Source organism: Odocoileus virginianus, chromosome 17 (assembly GCF_023699985.2).
Source record: "Odocoileus virginianus isolate 20LAN1187 ecotype Illinois chromosome 17, Ovbor_1.2, whole genome shotgun sequence".
In the NCBI taxonomy this organism is placed as follows: Eukaryota; Metazoa; Chordata; class Mammalia; order Artiodactyla; family Cervidae; genus Odocoileus; species Odocoileus virginianus.
In genome coordinates, this window is record NC_069690.1 from 44532912 (window position 1) to 44554891 (window position 21980).

Genomic DNA, 21980 nt, shown 5'->3' on the forward strand with positions numbered 1-21980 from the left:
ACATGACTGAGGAACTGAACAACAAGAATATCCAGGAATCTTCATTGAAAGAAGGGTAAGGAGAGAGAATAGAGCTATCAGATATTAAAGCATATTAAGTAGCAATCAGATTTTTTTAATGTGACTGGTTTATCAAGAAATGAATTAGTGGAAGAGAAAATTCACACATGCATTTGTGAAGGTATTTTATGACAAAGACAGAATTTTGAATTGTGATGAAAAGAATTTTTCCACAGTGTGAAGATGTGGGGAAGTCATCTGGTGGGAGAGGAGGGAGTTAAAAATAAGGCCTCTAGCATCTGAAGCCTGGGATAGGAGTGGGGAGAGACAACTGAGGAGGGGAAGCTGAAGGGGACACTGGGAATGGGGTGAGTCCACAAACACAGCTGATGTGGGTTACAAGTGAGGACAGTTGGACCAGGGGCCCAGAGGAAAAGATCCTGTTTATCAAAGGCCCCAAGAGGGAAATGGTTGAGGCTGGGACAGAGAAGCTGAGGAAGGGAGGTCTAGCTGGGGAGGACGGAGGGGCCAACAGTAAGAAAAGAAGGCAGCCAGCCGAGCAGCCACGGGGTTTTGTTCTGGGCAAGGCTGTGAGAGGAGCTTGCAACTTCCCCGCGTCCTCACTCACTCATAAAGGAGCCTGATGGCTGACTGGGCCTGTGTGGGCCTAAGGAGCACCCCACAGAGGGCGCTAGAAGGATCAAGAGCCTGGACAGGGACTTCCCTTGTGATCCAATGGTTAAGACTCCAGGCTCTCAATGCAGGGGGCCCAGGGTTCAGTCCCTGGTCAACGAACTAGATCCTCTGTGCCAAAACTAAGGATCCCGCAGGCTGCCACTGAGACCCAGTGCAGCCAAATATTAAAAAAAAAAAAAGAGAGCGAGAGAGACAGGGACAGACAGAACAGATAAAAGGTCCCAAAAGACGGGCTGTGACAGAGTCCGGCCCTGGACACCTTCACAATGTCTCCTCACAGCTTAGTCTCCTGGGGAACTTCCTCTCAGAGCCACTGGACTGGGGTAGGGACAGAGCAGGGGAGGGAGCCCTGCCTGGTCGTCCTGAGGAAGGAGACAGCAGGCTCCAGAGGGCTGATCTGGGCGTTTCCATCTTGGAAGGTTCCGGAGCTGGGGGTGGGGTGGGGGGAATCTCTCTGGCAGGTGGTCTCTGGAATGTCCAGGCCCGCAGGCAGCTGGGACACAGCGGCCAACTGGAGAACCAGCTGCTCAGTCTGGCCCCTGCCAGGCCAGGCCTGTGCAGTCCTCTCCCTCCCCTGGATCCACAAGCTCCTTTCTCTTTGAGGGGGCAGGGATGGAGGTTCAACCAGCGAGAAATAGGTAAACTGAGCTCCGTGGAAGGCAACAATTATATCTCCCTCATTGGGGGAGATGGGAGACAGGCTTCTCACATCCACCTGCCTTAAAGACTTGGGGTCCAGGCAACCCCTTGGTCCTGACAGGAGTTGTCATCCTAGGGAGGCCATTGGAGGACAAAGATGAGGCAAGGGGTGAGAGAGGAACTCCCAAGAACCACCTCGGTTTATGTGGTTTAGTGGCTAAGTCATCTCTGACTCTTGGTGACACCATGGACTGTAGCCTGCCAGGCTCCTCTGTCCATGGGATTTCCCAGGCAAGAATATTGGAGTAGGTTGCCATTTCCTCTTCCAGGGGATGTTCCCCACCCAGGGATTGAACCAGGGTCTCCTGCATTGCAGGTGAATTTTTTTTACCAAGAATTTACCAAGAATCACCTTGGACTGGAGCTATTCACTTCAGGATTACAGAGTGTTCCACAATGTAGTAAAATTTGTAGCTGCTTCCATTTGAGAGCACCTCCCACACGGCTGGCATTTTGCTAAGCCCTTAACTTTATCTCTTTGAAGACAGGAGGACACTGTGGCTAAGAGTTCCAACACAATCAGACTGAACCGGCTGCCACTCCAGTACAGCGGGAGTTGTGTGGCCTTGGGCAAGTTTCTCAACCTCTCTGAGCTGAAGTTTCCTCATCTGATGCCTCTGACCCCAAACTGCAGTATTACACCGTCCCCTGGGGCCATCTTCACTGCCTGGGCCTGGCAGGAGGGAGCCAAGAGGATCAAACAGGAATATTTTTCAGGTCAGGCTCCACAATCCCAGACAGAAGCCTCCAGACAAGGGTATGATCTTGGCTGAGGATACTAGACTGGCCTGAAGTCCCCCAGCCCCGTGAACAGGGGAGGGGAGGCCCCTCAATTAGAAACAGAACTGGGATCTATCACAGACCTTAGGGGGTTTCCCAGGTGGCTCAGTGGTAAAGAACCTGCCTGCCAATGCAGGACACATAGATGATGTGGGTTCAGTCCCTGGTTCGAGATGATTCCCCTGGAGGAGGAAATGGCAACCCACACCAGTATTCTTGCCTGGAAAATCCCAGGGACAGAGGAGCCTGGCGGGCTACAGTCCATGAGGTCACAAAGAGTCAGACACGACTGAACACGCACACAGGCCTGGGGACTCCTGGTCCAGTGCTCCCTCAACAATAGGCCCTCAGAGAATCTGCTTTTGACATACAGACCCTGGGTGACTAGGTTTTTCCTCTTTTCTCTACCCCAGAATATCCAGAATAAGTAAATCCATAGAGTCAGAAGGCAGATAGGTGGTTGCCCGGGCTGGAGAAAGGCGGGAATGGGTATGGGACTTCCTTTTGGGTTGATGATGTTTGGAACTATTGTAGATGGAGGTGGCAGTTGTATACATTGGGAAGGTACTAGGTGCCACTGAATTGTTCTCTTTAAAATGGTTGATCCTATGTTAGGTGAATTTCACCTCAATTAAAAATAAGGGTGCCTGGGCTTCCCTGGTGGTCCAGTGGTTGAGAATCCATCTGCCAATGCAGGGGAAAGGAGTTCGATTCCTGCTCCGGGAAGATTCCACATGCCCAGGGGCAACTAAGCCCATACACCACAACTACTGAGCTCATACACCTAACGCCCATGCTCTGCAACAAGAGAAGCCGCCACAGCGAGAAGCCTGTGCGCCGTAACTGGCAAGCAGCCCCATTTGCTGCAACTAAGGAAAGCCCTCGTGAAGCAACGAAGACCCATTGCAGCTAAAAGTAAAACTAATTAGTTAACTTTTTAAAAAGGGTGAATTCTGGGGAATTCTGCAGTGGTCCAGTGGTTAGGACTCTGCACTTTCACTGCTAAGAGTGCGGGTTTGATCCCTGGTCAGGGAACTAAGATTCTGCAAGCCACTAAGGCACAGGCAATAAATAAATACAATACATTTAAAAACCATAAGGGTTCCTATAGGTAAGAGATTACAGGAAGACACGCAAGTGCCAAGGGGGGAAGGGAAGGTGAAGGAGGGCCTGAGGTGTGAGGGAGGGAGAGGATGTTGGAGAGTTGCAGAAACAGGGACATTTGCAGTGGGGGAATGGCCTGAGGGAGGGGGCTTTCCTAGGCTGCCGGGGAGGGTGGCCTGGAGGATGTAGTTGGTTGAGGAAGCAGAGCTGGATCCTATAAACTTGGGAGCCACTGCCCTTTAGAGGAAGGAGGGAGAACCAGGAGAGGGAGTGGGGCAGGCGCTTTGAGCGTTTTCTTCTTCTCAGACTTTAGACTGGAAGCTCCTGGGGGTGGGGGCAGGGACCTCATCTTCGCTGTTTTTAATTTTCTGAGCAGAACGTCATCAAGGTAGGCAATTCCTTTAGAAACCCGGACACCAATGGAATGAAATCAAACACGTTAAGCAACAGGAAGATCACCCACCGCCCGCCCACACCCTCACCGGGGAAGTGAGGCTGGCACTGGGCTGAGTGTGGGTGCCACCTCCGAGCAGCAGGGGGCTGCCGAGACTTCCCAGGGCCAAGAGGCTACCCCTCACCCCTGGCAGGCCCCAGAGCCCCCAGCGGGCAGCACCCACCGAGGGTCTGGGATGGGAGAAGGGGCTGGCTGAGCACCTTGGGCTCCTTTGTCAGACCCAGGAAGGAGAGTGGGGGCAGCTCCAGGAAGCAGGGGGGGTGAGGAGCTCCCTCCGGAATCCATCCCCCCACTTCCCTCCCCTCCGGCTTTGCACCGCTCTGCACATGCTCTGTGTGCCCTTGAATTGGGTTGGCTGGGGGAGGGCATTTACTGGCACCCCCACTTAAAGGGCCAGTGCCATCCTTGCCCGTGCCCAATGGGGCAATGGGACCTGGCCACCCTCTTCACTCACACTGAATGACTGACTTCACCTTGACCCCCATCCCCCTTTCCTGGCAAGCTCCTCCCGCCCTGTCACCTCTTATTCCCTGACCCCACCGCAGGCAGGGACTGTCCATTGGACACAAGGGTGTCCACCTTGGGTGGGGAAGAAAGAAGGATCCTAGACTAGGGTATGCAGTTTCTCCTGGGAGCTACCTGCTCCTCTGGGCCTCCCTCCCCCAGCCCAGGAGACAGAGAAGGTCCTGGAAAGCAAATGAGCTGGAGGGAATGAGGCCTGGGCATCTGCTCTGGAAAGGCCAGGGGAGGAGAGGAGTGTCCAGGCCCAGCTTGACCAGCAAACAGGGTGATGGGAGCTATAGCCTGGAGCTTCCTCACCGAAGTGGGCTCCTGGGAGAGGGAAAAGCAGGGAGGCAAAAAGAGCTGGCTCCACCCAGTGCTGAGGGTTAGGGACACTGAGGTTGGGAACCCAGATGGAGGTAGGGAGCGATACTGACTCTTCACTGATCCTCCTCAGCCCCTCCTGACACTCTCCCAGCTCACACCCTTCTGTTTTTCTTTTTTTCTGTTTTCTTGCCCAGTCCTGGGCCCCACTAGCCTTGGAAAAATTATCCCACCTCAGTGTGACCCTGACCCAGGCCCTTCAACCATTGTGTGTGTGCATGTGTGTGTTGGCATTATGGCAGCTTTTCGGTCTTCAGGCTCCTCAGCTCCTTGGCCGAGAAAGGCCAAACTCTTCACCTGTCCCCTCCCCCACATGCAACTTCTGCCTGCTCTGGGACACGCTGGCCCAAGCTGCCTCCTGGACACACCCCCAGCACCCTCTCCCTCGACACTGCACCCACACCCCTCCCCCTACACTCTCACAGCCCTCTGGAATCTTCTCTCCCCTCCTAGTTACTTTTACACACATACACTCACACACACAGAGGCCTCCCGGTGGGTAAACAACTCTGTCCTGGCCCTGGCCCTCCCCTTTCCCTCTGGCTCCATGCTGAGGAATGCAGCTGCTGGGAGGCTGCCTGCGCCCTGCCCAGGGGCCTTCAGGTCCCTGGCTAGCACCCCCACAGGGGAAGGCCAGCCTAGGGCCAGCTTTCCTGGAACCCAAAAGCGGCTTCCTCTCTGAGCCTAGGGCTTTCCGTCTGCAAAGTGCAAACGATCATTCCTCCAGCCCTTTCCTGACAGAGCTGTCTGGGATCAGAGGGGAGAGGGCTGACTCTCAGCCGGGGCTGGGTCAGGGGAGACCCCAAAGATGGGAGATTCTGCCCTCATAAAAACCCATCCTTTCCTAGAATCTGTTCTGGCCTTGCTTCTGGAAGGCGCTGGCGAGGCCTGGGTGTGGCAGGGTAGAAATGAAAGTTATCCTGGCAACACATGGGGTTTGTCAACATTTCCATCCCAGCAGCTCCCAGGCCTGAGCCTGTCTCTCCCCCAACGTGGCCTGTCAAGATGAGTTTTCCTGAAACGGAGGTTAGGCTGGGCCAGCCAGGCTTCCACCGCTCCCTGATCACAGCGGCAGAGCCAACACACGCTGGTTGACTAACTTCCCCTACACCACCGCAGCCTGACACTCTGCAGCCACAAGAACAAGAGACGAGGTGCCTGGGGAAGGGTGGGTCTGAGTGTGAGGGGGTGTGTGAGCTCGCTTCAGAGCCCACACTGCTGGTGTGTTGGTGGCATATCCAGGATGACTCAGCTCTCTATTAGACAAGACAGGTGAGGGGCTCACCTCCAAAGGAATTAACCACACAGGTGATTAGGCTAAAAGGAGTAGGGATGCACAGGTGCACAGCAGGCCTCCAGCTCTGCTAAGGATCAATCCCCTGTCCAACCGGCCTTGGGGTTATTTTCCATCAGCTGAGAGACGTGGGGGGCAGTTAGGGAGACTGTTAAGGACAAGGAGACACGAGGTCCCCAGACCTTGTCTAGCCCAGACCTCTACACTGTGGAGAGAATAAAGGAAACACAGGGAGCCTGGGAATTCACCCTGAAGAAACCCCTGGCCTTGAGCCCAGGACTATCTCCTCTAGGGAAACTCCCAGTTCCTCAAGGCAATCTGGCATCTTCAGTCAGGCTCTGGCTGAACCTGGTGGCTCCCTCCCTCCTCTGCCTTCCCCTCCCTAAAACCTTCGCAGCAGGTGATGGTTCCTGGATACTTGGAGCAGCTTTCAGGCAACCAAGACTCGAGAGGCCCCCAAGGCAGGGGTCTCCCAGGCTTGAGGCAGCCCCAGGCCTCTCTGGGAAGAATGGGCTTTGGTTCTTTCTCACAGCAGCCCTAGTGAAACCAATGCTAGTCACTCCCATGTGATCTCACCAAAATAATTTAATTCCTTTGTGAAAATTAACATGACATCCAAGAACAAATTGTGGACATGATAAGGTAGAAGCCTGAGCCTGTATAGGCTGTTCTCATGGAGAGCAGGGGGACTGAGACCTGCCTCCTTGAGACTCAGCTGGCCTGAGGGTACACTCCTTGAGTCAGCCTGGCTGGGGCGGGGGGCACCCCTAGCGGCCCGGCTGCCCACCACGGCGGCAGCCTTCTCGATTCCGGTTCCACATCTCGTTCTCCTGCCGAAGTTGCTGGTTCTCTGTCCGGAGCCGCTGGTTCTCCATCCGGAGCCTCTCTACCTCGGCGGCCAGTTCCTCCACCTGGCAAGAGGGGTAACCGCTGGTGCGCCTCGGCAGCTGCTGCCGCAGCCTCCTCACCTCCTCCTCGGCCTGGGACAGCTGCCTCTCCAGATCCAGAGAGTCTCGCACCAGCTCCTCCTTGCTGCGGCCCTGCAGGCTCTTGGGGAGATGACGCTCATAGGCCTCAGAGACATCCTCCTGCTGGAACTCCTCACATGCGCGGCCCTGCCCATCACTGTCCCCGGCCTCACTCTCCCCGCTGGAGCCTGGGTGGGAGGCCCCCTGGGGCACATCCAGGTTGGGCTCCTTGGGGTCTCGGTCTTTCATCAGGAACTGGGTGGTGGTGTAGGGTGCCACGGGCTGGCCTTTGGCGAACAATTCTTCTCGGACCCGGAAGGCCCGCTGGCTCTGCCTCTCGTCCCACTGTTGCTTCTCAGCCCAGCTGAGCTCCAAGTAGGGCCGCCAGTGCCGCTTGCGCTTTGTATATGTGCTGCCAAAGAGAGCATGCTGCTTGAGCTTTGAAGGCCGCCGGCGGTGCTTCTTCCAGGCCAGCATGGCCTCTGTGGAACAACCCCCTGGGCTCTGGGCCTGGGGACTCCTACCATTCCAGTCCAGGCCACCGCCAGCCTCAGGAGGGTCTTCCTCCTCTGAGTGGCTCTCCATCCAAGGGGTCAGGGGCTGGGAACCTCCAGGGTCATGAGGCTCAGGGGATGTTCGGGGGCTCCCACAAATGCCAGAGATCTAAAGAGAGAGGACAAAGGAGAAGGGATCACAGATGGCCTCTCCCCAGTGGTGGAATTCTTCTCTGTTCACCCAGCCTGAATCTGACCTGCGCACACCCAACTCACTTGGTCCCTCTCTAGCCTCACACCTTCTACAGCCATCTGTCAGTTTATGGGCTTACCTGTCTATTGTCTGTCCTCTAACCCTCCCCAAGCAAACTCATGGGGAGAGCCAGAATCTTGCCTGCATTTCTCACTCTGTAATTTCAATACCTGCAACAGTATCTGGCATAGAGTAAACATTCAATAAATACTCTGAAACAGGATGGAAAGTCGCTCATGATGTATTTACTTGATCAGAAGCCCAAACAGCACTTGCTCTTCCCTCTTTAGAAAGCTTCTCTTACATGGATGGACCCAGAGATTATTATACTGAGTGAAGTACGTTAGAGGAGAAATATCATATGACATCCCTATATGTACAATCTACAAAGAAATGATACAAGTGAACTTACCTAGAAAACAGAAACAGGCTCACAGACTTATAAAAAGAACTCTGGTTGCTGGGAGAAGGATGGTAGGGAGGGATAGTTAGGAGTTTGGAATGGACATGTATACACGGCTATATTTTAAAATCGATAACCAATAAGGACCTACTGTACAGCACACGGAATTCTGCTCAATGCTATGTGGCAGCTTGCATGTGAGGAGAATTTGGGGGAGAATGGATACATGCATACAAATGCCTTGTGCGTGCTTAGTCGCTCAGCTATGCCCAACTCTCTGCGACCCCATGGACTGTAGCCCACCAGACTCCTCTGTCCATAGAATTTTTCAGGCAAGAATACTGGAGTGGGATGCCATTTCTTTCTCCAGATTGTGCTGATCCAAGAATCGAACCCATGCCTCCTGTGTCTCCTGCATTGCACGTGGGTTCTTTACCGCTTAAGCCCAGGTGACGCAAGTGGTAAAAAAAAATCTGCCTGCCAATGCAGCAGGCATAAGAGACGTGGGTTCTATCCCTGCATCAGGAAGATCCCCTGGAGGAGGACATGGTCACCCAATCCACTATTCTTGCCTGAAAAATCCCATGGATGGAGGAGCCATAGTGTCACAAACAGTTGAACACAACTGAAGCAACTTAGCACAGCACACACACGTGTATGGCCAAGTCCCTCTGCTAGTCACCTGAAACTATCACAACAGTTAATCAGCTATATTCCAAAACAAAATAAAAAAAAAAATTTTTAAAGAAAATTAAAACTTACCTTTCAGGCAAAGCTAGTTTCCTGGCAAATGACCTGTACTGTCCCACAGAACCCCCATTCAGAAAGGCCCCAAGCTTAGCGCTTTGCTTAATCTCTGCTGTCATTGTCTTGAACTTCTTAGTAATTTTGAATTAGAAGCCCCATAATCTATGTGACCAATCCCACTTCCAGCTATCTGCATAGCTAATTCTTTTTCATCCCTTAAGGTTTAGTTCCAATGTCAGCTCTTCAGAGGCCCTCCCTGACCACCCTATCTATGTGGCCCCCTCCTCCGCTTCCTAGTGACCCCCTGATATGTGACAGTTAAGTGTCCCACTTAGCATTAGCACATTACCATTTACCATCTTTCTCTTCCCTAGAAGAATGGGTCCTGTCCGGTTCACCACTGTGTCGCTATGTATGGCTCAAGGTGAGTGTTCAATAAATGTATATTAAATGACATGAGCCCAGAAGAAGGGGGTGGGGGGGACCCAAAAGATATCAGAACACGAGACTCTCTTTTCTGTCATTCCAGGGTGAATGGAGTGTATTTATTCCAGGCAGAAGTTGCTATCACTCTTCTACAGGAGGGCCAGGAAAGCACTAGGGAGAGGAAGGGCCAATCTCCAGTCTGTAGCCCAGAGAATTCTAGAACTTATCTAAGACGTGGAAAGGATTCTGTCTCTGTCAAGAGTGTGTGTGTTCAGGGCATCTGTTTATCTCCCTCGTGGTGAGGGTGGGAGCACTGAGTGTGGGGGGAGGGGAATGAATTGCTAGAAGTTTGTGGTTTGGGGAATTCTAATAATAACTACTAGCATTAGAACAGTGTTTTATAATGTTTAACACATTATATGTTCTGTTCAGGGATCTCTGAGCATGGGTCTATACATAGGGTTTGTCCTGGGAGATGGACACGGTCCTATAAGAGTTGGAGGTGTGTTAACATGCATTTGGGAGACCCCGAAGTCCTCTTCTTAATTTGGGATGGGGTATTTTGGAGTCGCGCGTGCGTGTGTGTGTGTGTTGTTGGTTGTGTTGTATTATTACTTTACCTGCAGGTAGAATATCTATCAAGAGTGACAGGCCATGTCTTCACCAGTGTCTTGGGCCAACGGAGAAGAGGTTCTGCTCCATCCAGGAAGAGGCAAGGCCACTGGGAAGTCCGAGGTGGGGGGCTCATTTGTGTGTGCACAGTCATCCACCCGTTCCCAGCCCTCAGCAAATGTCCCGCAGGAGCTCAACCCCACCCAAGCCAGCCCTGCACTCAGCCCCACATGCCGCCCCCCTCCTAAAGGCCTGTCCCTCTACCACCATTACCACTACTGCAGGTAAGCTGTGTGATCTGGATGAGTCATCTGCCCTCTCTGAACCTGACATGCCATGAACTCCAAGTTAAACCCAGAAAATATACTGGAGGTAGCTAGGTATGGAGGGTCAGAGGGCAAGCATTCCCTCCTTACCTCTAGGTAGCTGTGGACTAAGGGAAAAGAATGGGCAAGGTGGGGGCAGTGAGACAGCACACAGGCTGGGAGGCTTTGGGCTCCTGCTATTAATCAGAAGGTGATGTTCTCTGACTCTCCCCTCTCTCCTGGGTGATTTTCTACCCACTACACCCAACCTAAATTATGAACCAATGGCTCAAACTCTTCTCCCTGCTTCAGACTTGGTTCTCAGCCTAGACAAAAATGCAAGGCAGGGTTCTGTTGTTTAAGGCCCTAAGCTTAAATCCTAGGTCTTCTGCTTGCTGGCTGCATGATTCTAGAAAAGGCACTTCAGGGGACTTCCCTTGCACGGCAGGAGGCAGGGGTTTGATCCCTGGTGGGGGAACTAAGATAGCAAAGGCTGCCTGGCCCAGGCAAGAGGAGGGGAGGTGTGGGAGTGGGTAAGCATTGACAGAAAAGCATTTTTTTGAGATAGCATCTAGCATGTTGCTCAGTGCACAGTAGGGACTCACTTAAAAAATACTGGCTTCCCAAATCCACCACCACATCTGAGCCAAGAAGCCACAATCCCAGTTGGCAGGATCGACCTTCAGGGCACTAAGGTGGTTGGGAGAATGGGGCTTACCTTGGCCTCCTCCAGGGCGGCTGGTGGTGGTCGGTTTGGAGAAGCCACCTTCTTCTGTTTCCAATCTTTCATCAGAGGCCTTTAACTAGTGACACCTGCTTTAAATAACACAAACTTAAGTCCAGAAGGAGAATTTTCAGGAGGGCTCTGGCTGCCCAGCAAATGTTAACCAAGGCAGCGGCAGCCATTTTGTAGCATCAGACCTACATACCTTCATTTTCAAATAAAGGGCCAGGAAGGCTGCCTCCACCCTGGTTTTCACACCTCCAAGCAGGGAGGAGGTCAAATGGGAATCAGGGAACCATCTTTCCAGCCCTGTTCCTCAGCTCCCAGGCCAGGGCTTACATCTTATTCTTCTGAAAGTCACCAAGGCCAAAGCAAGCAGCTAGGCAGCTACAGAGGAGAACCAAAGAGGGGGAAAAGACAGCCTGGGGAGGCGAATATACAGCAATGATCTGGAGAGGCAGGGAGTGGAGTCGGTCAGTGGCTCTGACAAGCCTGAGAAGGAGTCCTTTCTCCACTGCTTCCAGAGGCCCCTATCTTGACTGCAGCCTCCCACCTCCATTTCTGGAGCGCTGGGCTCCAGAAATCAACGCCCCAAAAGACACCACTGACACCTAGGCCCAGCTTGGGACTGAGGCCCTTTCATCTACATAATTTGGCCGGCTTCCCTCCTCCTTCTCAATGGAAAACAGAAGAAAGGGGAAAAGATGTCTTCGCGCTATAGACAACTGGGAGGGAAAGTCAACTGGGATAAGGATGGATTCCTTGGAAAAGGGGAAATGATTCGGGAAGATTTTGCAAAGGCAGAACTGACCTATTTGCTGTCAGGGGCCATGCACAGGACTACGTCTGTGTGTCTTTCTGTGCGACCGCCTGTCTGTGCAATTCCCAACGCCTCAGCCCTACCCACTGCTGCAGCTCTAGTGAAGCCGCTCGGGCACTAAAGTTGAGGGGAGGGGGCCCTTCCCGGGGGCCCCCCTCCCCCCACGGCCCCGCCCGGCAGCGCTGTGCCTGCTGGGGATTGTAGTTCTTCTGGCTGGGGAAGGGGGGGATCAAGAGCGGGTAACGTCGACAAGCACACAGAAAACTCAAAACCCATCTACCCTTTCGCGAGCGGCATCCCGCGCTCATCGATGCCTCCCTTGATTGGTCCATTCACCTGTCAATATTTCCCCGTTCGTCAACGATTAGCTGTGCGGAAGCACAATCAGACCCGCCTACCATAGCTCAATTAAAGAGTTCATTGATGGCGTTAATCTTTACTGGGAAGAAAATAGATCCGGCTGAAGGGGGAGGGGCTTGGGCGCGGAGGTATCCTCGGCCCTAGAGGCAGGCGACGAGAAGGATCGGTGGCCGCCGCCGCCATTTTGGGCTGGGAGGAGGCAGCGGAGGGACTCGCTGCGCAGTGAGAGCACCCCATGGGGGGTGGTCCGGGCGCGGGGAGAGGCCGGGCCGAGTGGGCTGCCTGAAGTGGCGGCGCCGGGAGACGGCGGGAGTGGGACCGGGGGCCGCGGGGGTGAAGGCTTGAGTCTCTCCGGCCGGGCCCGGTCCTCAAACCGTCCCGGCAGCCCCGCAACCTCGCCTCTCACAGAGGGCGGGGTTCTTGGGTAATTACCCCGAATTTCCCGAGACCCCAACTGGGGAGAGACCGGGTGAAACGACTACCCTTTGCTCCTACCACGGGAGCTCTGATCCTGAGGTCGAACTCCGCTAAGTTCTTTCCCCACCCCCATGCGGCCTGGGTATGGCGGCGAGGCCCGGTTTAGCGGGACCCCCACTTCGATGGGCATGGTGGGGGCGACGCCACATTCCAAAGACTGGCGCCGCGGGGGCGGGTGGAGGTTGCAGCTCCGGCCGCGCGTCCCTTTGGCGTGGCAGTCAGCTGGAGGCTCCGAGGGCGGAGAGCCAGGCGCACCCACCGTCTCCCCCCATGCACCAAGGCCACCCCGTGGCCAGGGCTGTGAAAAGGGACAGCCTTCTTCCTACTGTAGCAACCACTAATTCTCCTCAGGGACCAGCTAGATCGCGGCACGTGCAAATCTCTGAGCGCTCTTGCCCTCGAGATTCCTTCTGTCCAACCCCTATTCTCAGAACGACCTGACCTCGCACGTTGCCAGCTGCTTTGGGAAACTCCAAAAGTGTGCTGTTCTACTTCTCTTGAAAGTTTACACCGAAAGGGGATGGGGTTTTCCCCTTTGCAGAGTTGGGACACAAAGTAACTTGGGAGTCGCCACGGTTCTGGGAATAAAAATGGAGTGGCCCATTTCGGTTGCTTCAGGAACATCTGTTTGCATTTTGAAATCTGAGCCATAACTTTTACCAAAACCTTTGGAGAAATGGCCGCCCTCCTAAAGGAAAAAAAGAACTAATTCCAATGTAATCTTTATAAGAGTACAGATTATTTCCAATTTAAAGAACTTTTCTCCCACAAAGGAAACAAAATGGAATATTTTGCCACTAATGCATTGTTAGTAGGGAGTCTCTGTTTTGAAATTCCAAGTAACTGAAAGTCACGTCTGTGGATCCCGGATGACCCCCAAAATAGAAATTGCAGTTTTGAGCTACTTCATATGTGTGGTGTTTGAGAGAGTAGGGAAAACCTGCTTTGAAAAAAATAAACAACCTTTTATTACAGTTGTAGCACCTTCTTAAGGATTGAAGATTGACGTGAAATTCTTTTCTTGAATTGCAGATGAAACAATTTTGTCTTACTGCTTGAAATCTAAATTCAGAAAGATTCATAGCTCAGGAGTTGCTTAATGTTGTTGCTAAAAAGTCAGTTAAAATTATGCCCAAGTAGACTGAAGTAAAGATAGTGACTGGGCAGTGAACTTTATCTTTGAGGGTATCTTGTGGTGAAGCTCAGGGCTGATTACAGATGGTCAAATCGTTCCTAAGTATTTGGCCTTCATAGCAAAGTTTTTTCAGAACTGAAGTCCTGTTCCTCCTATTAGTAATTTTTTTAAGTTGTAAGAGTGACAACTCCAGAGCTTTAACTATGTTCTGTTTGTCCCTGGGATGTTCTTAGAGATAAGTCTTAGAACTGGATTGCCAAAAAGTACAATCACCTTTGATACATTATTAATCTAAAATATGAGCCACTTATCCTAAATAAAGATTCAGTACACTTGATTCATGGCTGTAGGTTGACTTGGCCTACCTCATATTCACTTTACACTTTTCAGATCAAGAGAAGATACCAGTTTGGAAAAGCTTACACTTAAGTTGGTAGGAGGTAAATGGTCATAGCTGAAAGGGGCTTTAAAGCTTATCTTTGTGGTTCAGTTGTCAAGAATGTAATGATGGAGAATCTCAGACTTGTGATTCATCCTCCATTGTGAAGTAATCTAGTTAAACATTTGGAAACTACTAAGGAGAGTACTGTGCCAGGTGCAGAAATTTTACTTGTAAAGGGGAAAGCTCATCATTTAAGGATGACCCATATGCTTTTCCATTTCTAGATAAGAAAAGTTGGGAATAAAATCAGTTTGTTAATGGTCCCTTGGTTACCTACTGAGCAAAACACAGGACTGAAAGTTAGGAACTCCAAATTCTGTTCCTGTGTGTGCTACCACAGACTTGGTTCACTTGGCCAGGAGCCAAATCCTGAGATGAGGCCAAACTGGTCATTTTGTTGCTGAGTCTATTGTTTGTCTAATGTTCAACCAGACCTTCAACTTCCTTCTCAGCTCTCCTGTTTCAGATGAGTTGCTTTGTGGTTTATGACAAATTCAGCAAACTTTATGTGCCTCAGTTTCTTAATTTGAAATTGGTATCAATGCAGCCTCCAGCATAAATACCTTGAATAACTACTCTAGAGGCTGTGTAAACATCTACTTGTTATAACATAGTTATTTGGGAACCTTAGAACTTCTGCTTCAAAGGTTGTTTGGAGCATTTGGGAGGGCTGCTTTCCCAAAGTGTGGCCTGGGTTGTCATGTTCCATCCAGATAGTTGAGCAAGGGTACCAAGGTACCTCTCAGGGTACCAAGCAGTTGTTACCTCAAGTCCTGAATGGCTTATGTTTGCCTAATGGCCAGCTCCTGGGACTATTGGCTGTGTGTGAACAGGATTCGCTGACAATAGTGATTCTTTGCAGCAGCCTCGTTCAGGATGAAAATTCTTACTCCTGAACCATTTGATTTCCACATTTTTTTTTACTTTGTGTTTAGTCCTCATCCTCCTCTCTCTCTCTCTCTCTCTCTTTAAGTTAAAATGTTTGCTTAAATAAATACACTTTTAGTAAGCCCTAGAGAAGAAGGTAGAACTGACCTCTTCGACATTTCCTTCCATCTTCCGGTTTGGTCCTCTGCCTTTGCCTGAAAGTTGTTCTGGGGTTATCCAGGTATGCAGAAGTGCGTGCTTAAAGCAGACTTCAGAACTTCAAATTAATCTCTGATGCTCTGGAGGCTAGGGCAGGTTCTACTGAGTAGCTTACAAGAGCAGTAATGCTATCGTTTTCTCAAATTGTGCATGGAACACTCTAGAGCTCTCACATTTTCCTTCAGGAATATCATCTTTGCTTACCGTTGACCCACAGTTGTTTTTTAACACTTCACAGAGTCAGTGGATGTATCAAATAGAAGGTGTCTTCAGATAAGAGTTTACAATGCTCTTCAAATTTTCGTTCTTTTTGGAAAATTTTAAGCCAGCTATAACTGTTCTTGGTGCTATGCAGAGGGAAAGAATCACACTAGCTGTTTCAGAACTTACCAGCTGTTTCTGGTAGCAGCTAAACCATTTGAAAGAATTTCGAGGTGTGTAAAGATTTGTTAGTAAACTACTTGGATTATCCCTGCTGTTGCCAGTGTTATATCATTTGTCATAATTGAATTGCCTCTCGATAAAGCCCAGGAAAAACTTTATTCAGGAGGATTTGCGAGAGCTGTTATTTATCTGCCTTTGTTTTTTCAACAAGAAATGATGTTGTAAGCTTTCCAACATTCAAAGACAACTGGCAGGAATTGGCAAAATATTGAATCTTCACTTTCTAGACCATATATTTTGTCTTACAGAGTGTGACTTGCCCTTTGGTCAGCAGATCCCACTATTCAGGGCCTGAATTTGACATTTTCTTTTAGAAATTACTTTTCATTTCTAGCAACAGCCCTTTACACTTTACATGAGAAGAGATAGTAAAGTGGAATTTTATTACAATCTTGCTTGAGAAATGGGTAAAATAATTTTTGAAAACCCACAAACTCAGGTGTACATAGGTACAAATATAGAACTCTTACTCTCGCCAGCTTTTCCATCATACTGTTATGAATATTTGTTTCTAGCTGTTGGTGTAAGTGGCCAGGGGACACCTATAGTACATTGTCAAATATTTGGCTGAACATTGGTTTTCTGAAGTAGACTATTTAGTTGTGGATTTTGCTTATTTCTGTAGATTTCTTTGATTTCTCTTTTGAATTCACCAGGATAAAGTATATTTATTTGCATTTCCCCAAGCAAAGGAGTTTTATTTTACTGTTAACAAAGTGAAAATTAAAATACTGATCAAGTGGGCAATTGCTCTGGTCTTAAGAATATCAATGGTACCTTACTCTTGTATAGACTGTTTTCATGCTGTCTCTAATCCTTGCAGCAGTTCTGTAATGTAGGCATGGACCCATTTTGCTGATGAAGAATGAGGCTCTGAGAGTGTTAAGGCTTGCACTGTTAGTATATATCAAAGGGAGAACTAGGAACCTGGATTTTTGACTCTTTAGTCTGGTCTAATTTTATGTTTCCTCTCTTTAGAAAAACCTTGTCTATTTTTCAGAACTAAACCAATCTGAAACTCCCTGGCTTTCCCACTCAAGCAGAAATTAGGGCTCTATCTCCTGAGGACCACTTTAGGTTATAGCCTAGCCCAAGACAAGTTTTCCTTAGCTCAAAGGAGGATTAAGCTGCCCAGCCAGCTGTCTCCAAAGTTTGGGAAGTGCTTTGCCTTTGCTGGATACCCAGACCTCAGTAAAGAGAACTACTGAAATTGCCAATGTGTAAGCATGATCTTTTAACAGCTTATTTAAATTGTTTAGCAGAAATACCTTTAGTGAATGGCTCGAGTGGACTTGAGGATCATTTGTCATGAACCTGGTAGTATAGGGAGTTCAGAGTCTTCCCTCTGCCCTGGCAGCAGCATGCTAGTCAAGTGTTTCACTTAGAAAGTGTTGATAGAAAATTGAAATTAAAAAAAAAAAATTGAAATTTTTCACAAACCACATCATTCCGAGAACATTAAGTAAGTGTTAGTTGCTCAGTCGTGCCTGACTCTTTGCAACCCCATGGACTGCAGCCCACCAGGCTCCTCTGTCCATTAGATTTTCCAGGCGAGGATACTGGAGTGGGTTGCCATTTTCTTCTCCAGGGGATCTTCCCAACCCAGGGACATTAAATACAATAAAATGCAGGTGCCTTTGAAAGCAAAATTCGGAGTTGCATATCTCAAGGTAAATCAAAGTAAATTATGACAATTACTTTAAATATGTATAATTTAGAGACTGGATTGAATTTGTCTCCTAAAACTTAACGCATTTTTTTTTTCCTGATGGACTACAAATCTTTCTAAGAATAATAGGAAAACAAGATCTTTATACTTAAACCCATCTTATTAAGAAGAGGTTCTGAAATCAAGAGGCCATCACTGCTGCATCCCTTGTAGTGCAGTCAGAATGAGGCTCCTGCTTGTGCACTGTAAAGCCAGAGGGCAGTGTTGCTGCTTTCCCAAGCAGCCGTTTCTGGGACTCCTGTATGACGTCATGGCAGAAGGAAAATTAAAAACACGAAAACTATTTCAAAATAGACTTTTAATGTAGTTTTTAGGCCAAAGGAAAAGCTGATCATACATTGTATCCAGTGGACCATCTGCCAGAATAGGGCCACCTCAGTCCAGCTTTGAAGGCCCTGAATCAGTCTTAACCGCCATAATTTCCCTTAATTCATGGATTTGTGTATGCTTCTCATGCATCATAAGGCACATTTCACTCTTGAAGTTCCCACCACCTCCACTATTTCATTTAGTTGCAAAAGCAAGCTTCCCAACGGGAGTTTTTCCCCCCAGCCTTCAAGGAATTTGAGAATTTCGATTCTCTAGAACCCTCTCTCCTTCGAGGAGTTTGAGAAAATTGATTCTCTAGAACCCTCTATCCAGAAGTACCTACACATAATACAAGTCTACATACAATTCCATGGGGCTCACGGACCCCAAGGCCCCCTGTGTTTCTAAGGAACCAGGTGAAAGAAGCCTTGTGCTAGTGATTTGAGCAATGCATTTGGTCTAGGGGAACACGGGGCAGGTAAAGATGGGCTGGGTAATCATGATAACAGGAGGAAACAGTCTTAAGAGTTTCTATTTTGACTTGTGGGCAGAAAGGAATTCCTAGGGCCTCCTGCACTTTGAAGAGTAGAACTACTCAGGGACTAAGCAGCTATCAGCACAGTTTAAGACTGAGAATAGAGGCTGTATAGGGATGGTACAGGGCTCCCACTTGGCCCCCCAAGGACTTAACTTAGCTCAACCAGAAGCTTTACATTTTATTTGCAGTGAGGGGGCATTTCTAATTTTAGTTTGAGTCTCATGGGAAGGTGGACAGCTCCTATTCCTTTTTTTGGTATAGGGAGCACTTAAGTATTGGGCATTTAGGGTTAAGTCCTTGGAATGCCCCAAATGGTCATTTCCTCTATAAATACAATATTCCCTACCTCTGAATATTTTAACATAAAGAGCTGCCTCACAACTGTTTATTCAACCATTGCTTGCACTAAGAAAGCAAGATAAGTGCCTTTCCGAGGCATCCAGGCATCCAAGAACTCCTTCCAGCCTTACTGGGAGGCGGTGGGGGAAATTACTAAAAGCCCACTTGTAGGAGTGAAATGAGGCTGTCAGTTGTCCAACCTGACAAATGGCCAAATTAGGTTTACATTTTTGTTAATAGACTTTTGAGTGGCTATTGAGAAGCAGAATTAAATTTTAAGCTGCTGATCATAGTTACTTCCTACTCCCCAAACACCCAACGCTGGTTTATTTCTCCAGCATCAAGTAAGAAAATGAAGGCACTAGAAAATAACACACTTAAGTATTGAAGATAATTAAATCTTTATATTTTGCTGGAACTGTATATTGTAGCACACTAAAACCCATTCAAGGGAAAACTGGGCAAACTGAAAATTCTCCCATTAAGGTTTGTTTTGAAAACGGACAAATTAAATGCTTCCTTTACCCCTCCCCCCAATGCAATCACATAAATCAGTATTACTTTGAATTAGCTCTAGAAATCACACAAACTATGTTACATTTACAAATATTTATTATAACTAGAATGAATTTAATGGTTCTCAGATTTGGCCACCTTATAGCTCCATTTAAGGAGATTTTTAACAGAAAACTGCATTATAACCTGGTCAAGTTACTTACACATTAAAAAAGAAAACTCCTAAAAGGAAAACAAGGAAAGCAACCCTTCAGTTTCACATAATTAAAGAACAGGAGAAAGCACACAAGCTACATCATAGCTAAACTGACCGAACCAACCAAAGCCAGGGGGGATTTCTTTTCGGATTATGTGTCATAAAAAGGCCCGCTGTCTTATATACACGTGTATATAATGGTACATTCCATCACTGTAAAAAGTCCCCTTTGCCCCCTCCCCCGGGAAAGTTTCAGTCTAGTCTCCAAAGTTGGACAGCGGCGCCCGCTCCTGCTGCCGGTGCAGTTCGTTCTCCGTCAGCAGCTGGAGGTTCTCCGCGCGCAGCCGGTCCAGCTCCAGCTCCAGCTCCCGCACGCGCGCGTCGTCGCCGTCCAGCCGCTGGCTGTCCAGCCGCTGGCTTTCCAGCCGCAGCCGATTATTCTCGTCCTCCATACGCGAGAGGCACTTCTCCAGCTCTAGGTACTCTTTGATGAGCTCCTGCTTGCTCATGTTCTGCAGGCTCTCCGCGTGGTACCGCTCATAGGTCTCCGAGAAGTCCCGCTGCAGAAACTCGCTGCCGTCACCTCCCATCCCGTCGCTGCCCCCATCCTCCTCACCCGCTTCTTCCATAAAGTCCTCATCGCTGGTGTCGTCGGACTTGGCAGCGGCCCGTTTGGGGTAGAGGCCGGTTTTAAGATCCGGTTCCTCCTGGTCGTGGTCATCCATGAGGAACTGCGTGGTGTTATAGGGAGCAACTGGCTGGCCCTTGGCGAACATCTCGGCTCGAATCCTCGAAGCTCGCAAGCTCTGTTTCTCATCGAACTTTTTCTTCTCCTCCCAGGTCAGCGTATAGTACGGTTTCCAAAGACGCTTCTTCTTGGAGGGGCGTCTCCTATGTTTTTTCTTGCCCACCTGTCTCTGCTGCGGGGGAGCTCCGCCAGCGGACAAGTCGTCCCCATTCTGGCCCTTCTCACCCGCTTCCGGACAGCTGGATTCTGGGCAGACCTGGGTTTTCAGAGGAGACGGCTGGGGTTCCAGGCTCCCTTCCCCCCGGTGCCCCGGAGAGCCACCCGACTGGGGGGACGCTCTCGATTGCCACCTACTGTCTTCCTCCGGCACCCGCTCCTCCGCGCCTGGGGGGCGATCAGGGTTCCGTTCTTCATGGACAGCAACAGCACCTGTACAGTTGCTAGTTTGAGGCTGGTGCTGATACTCTGACAAGAGTGGCTCGGCCATTGCTAATAGAATCTTCTTCTCGAAGTTTGAAGAATGTTGGCTGTAAGTCCTTAAGGAAAGAAAGGTTTGCTTTTCTTTGCAAAAATGTCCAACACAGTCCTCTTCGGTCTGTAATTCCTGCAGTGATGCCTTTAGCCAGTCCTGTCAGCAAACTCCAATTGCAATTTGGGGGCGCTCAAGTCAGTAAAGGGTTAAGCGCCCAGAGCGCGACCAGATAGCGGGTCCAAGGGGGAGCAGCAGCAGGAACAGTACGTAATGTGCAGACGGGGTGGGCTTCAAGCCTTCCTGCAGACCGCCCCCGCGATCGAGAAGTTGGTGGGCAAGAAGATTAGGTTAAATCCAATGGGTTAAACCCAGCCCCGAAGGGGTTAAAACTACCCGATGACGCTGACTCCGAGGGGCCGGATCCACAAAGGGTTAAATCCCCTGCCGCAGAGCCCACAAGGGGTTAAAGTCCCAAAGCCACCTCCTCCCACTTCCACGGGTGTCGCTCCAAGCCGAGCTCCCCGTTCCCTAGGCCCGGCCGGAGCCTCAGCCGAGGACAGACAAACTCATCTCCCCTTTGGCTCGATGCTCTGCTCAGCTCAGTTCTCCTCCGCCTCCTCCTCTTTTTCCTCCCTCCCTCCTCCCCCTTCCGACAGCTCCTCTTCCGCCTCCTCCCCCAACTTCCCCTCCCAACCTGCCTCTCCACCTGCCAACTTCCAACTGCTGCCTCCCAGACCTCTGCGTCCCTTTTATATAGAAGCCGGTCCGCCCCGCCCATGCGCATGCGTGACGGAGTCCCCATCGCAGGAAGCTGGGAGTCGTAGTTCTCATCTTTCAGGCCCGCCGTCCTCGCGCGCCGTGCGACGTAGCCAATCCCAGGACGCGTAGGGGGCGTTTTCCAGGCCGCCTCCTTCCATCGCTTAGCCCTAGCTAGAGAAACGTGAGCGCCCATTGGTCAAAAGGCACACGTCTCGCCGAGGAAGGAAGGCCAATCGCAGAGAAGATGGGGCGGGTTCTGGACCATACCATTCTGCTTCAGGAATACAAGAAGATTCGATGGCCTGTGAGGGCCTACACAGAATATTTTTATGAAAAGGTGCTTCTTAAAGGTTATTGCCCTATTCTGTTCTCAGCGGAAAGGTTCTTAAGATCACAAACATTTTTTAACTTAAACGAGAATGGTTTACCCCTAAAAAGTAGTCCCTAACGTGTAAACGAGTATTTAATTCTGTAAAGAGAGACGTTGGCTCATGGCGACTAATTCTCGATTCTTAAGATTACAAGAATGGCTTCAAGGTGTTGATTAGTGACTGGGATTGACGTTTGCGGAAGGATATTGTGAACACATTTTTTGTTTAAAAAAGGCGCATGAAGAGGTAAACATGAAGAATAAAAAGTGCCGCCTTAAAGGGACAGTGTGACTGCTTTATGGCAGTAACCTCCGACTAGGCCTCGGAAGATGAGAAAGCAGGTTCGAGTCCCGGGTGACGTCCACCTCCGGACTACCCTGGGACCCTTAGCGGAA

At 49.8% G+C, this 21980-nt stretch overlaps 2 protein-coding genes across 8 annotated transcripts; both read right to left on the reverse strand.

The window, feature by feature from the left end:
* Positions 1 to 6479: 6479 nt before the first annotated feature.
* HEXIM2 (HEXIM P-TEFb complex subunit 2) lies at positions 6480 to 14108 on the reverse strand. Of its 7 annotated transcripts, none has more exons than XM_070479629.1 (4): positions 11656 to 12131; positions 11050 to 11231; positions 10839 to 10936; positions 6480 to 7543 (listed from the first exon to the last, which is right to left on the reverse strand). In XM_070479629.1, the coding sequence occupies exons 3-4, from the start codon at positions 10908 to 10910 to the stop codon at positions 6680 to 6682; spliced, it is 936 nt and encodes a 311-aa protein (XP_070335730.1). In that variant the 5' UTR covers positions 10911 to 10936; positions 11050 to 11231; positions 11656 to 12131; the 3' UTR covers positions 6480 to 6679. The 7 variants fall into 7 exon arrangements, with proteins under 7 accessions (XP_070335730.1, XP_020729121.2, XP_020729122.2 ...); XM_020873462.2 differs by having other exon boundaries at positions 10839 to 10933; positions 11656 to 12130; XM_020873463.2 differs by lacking the exons at positions 11050 to 11231; positions 11656 to 12131 and adding an exon at positions 14002 to 14108 and having other exon boundaries at positions 10839 to 10933.
* A 4799-nt stretch (positions 14109 to 18907) lies between these two features.
* Positions 18908 to 21136, reverse strand: HEXIM1 (HEXIM P-TEFb complex subunit 1). The gene has a single exon (XM_020873441.2). It carries the CDS (start codon positions 20468 to 20470, stop codon positions 19493 to 19495), a length of 978 nt encoding a protein of 325 aa, XP_020729100.1. The 5' UTR covers positions 20471 to 21136; the 3' UTR covers positions 18908 to 19492.
* Between the last annotated feature and the right edge of the window lie 844 nt (positions 21137 to 21980).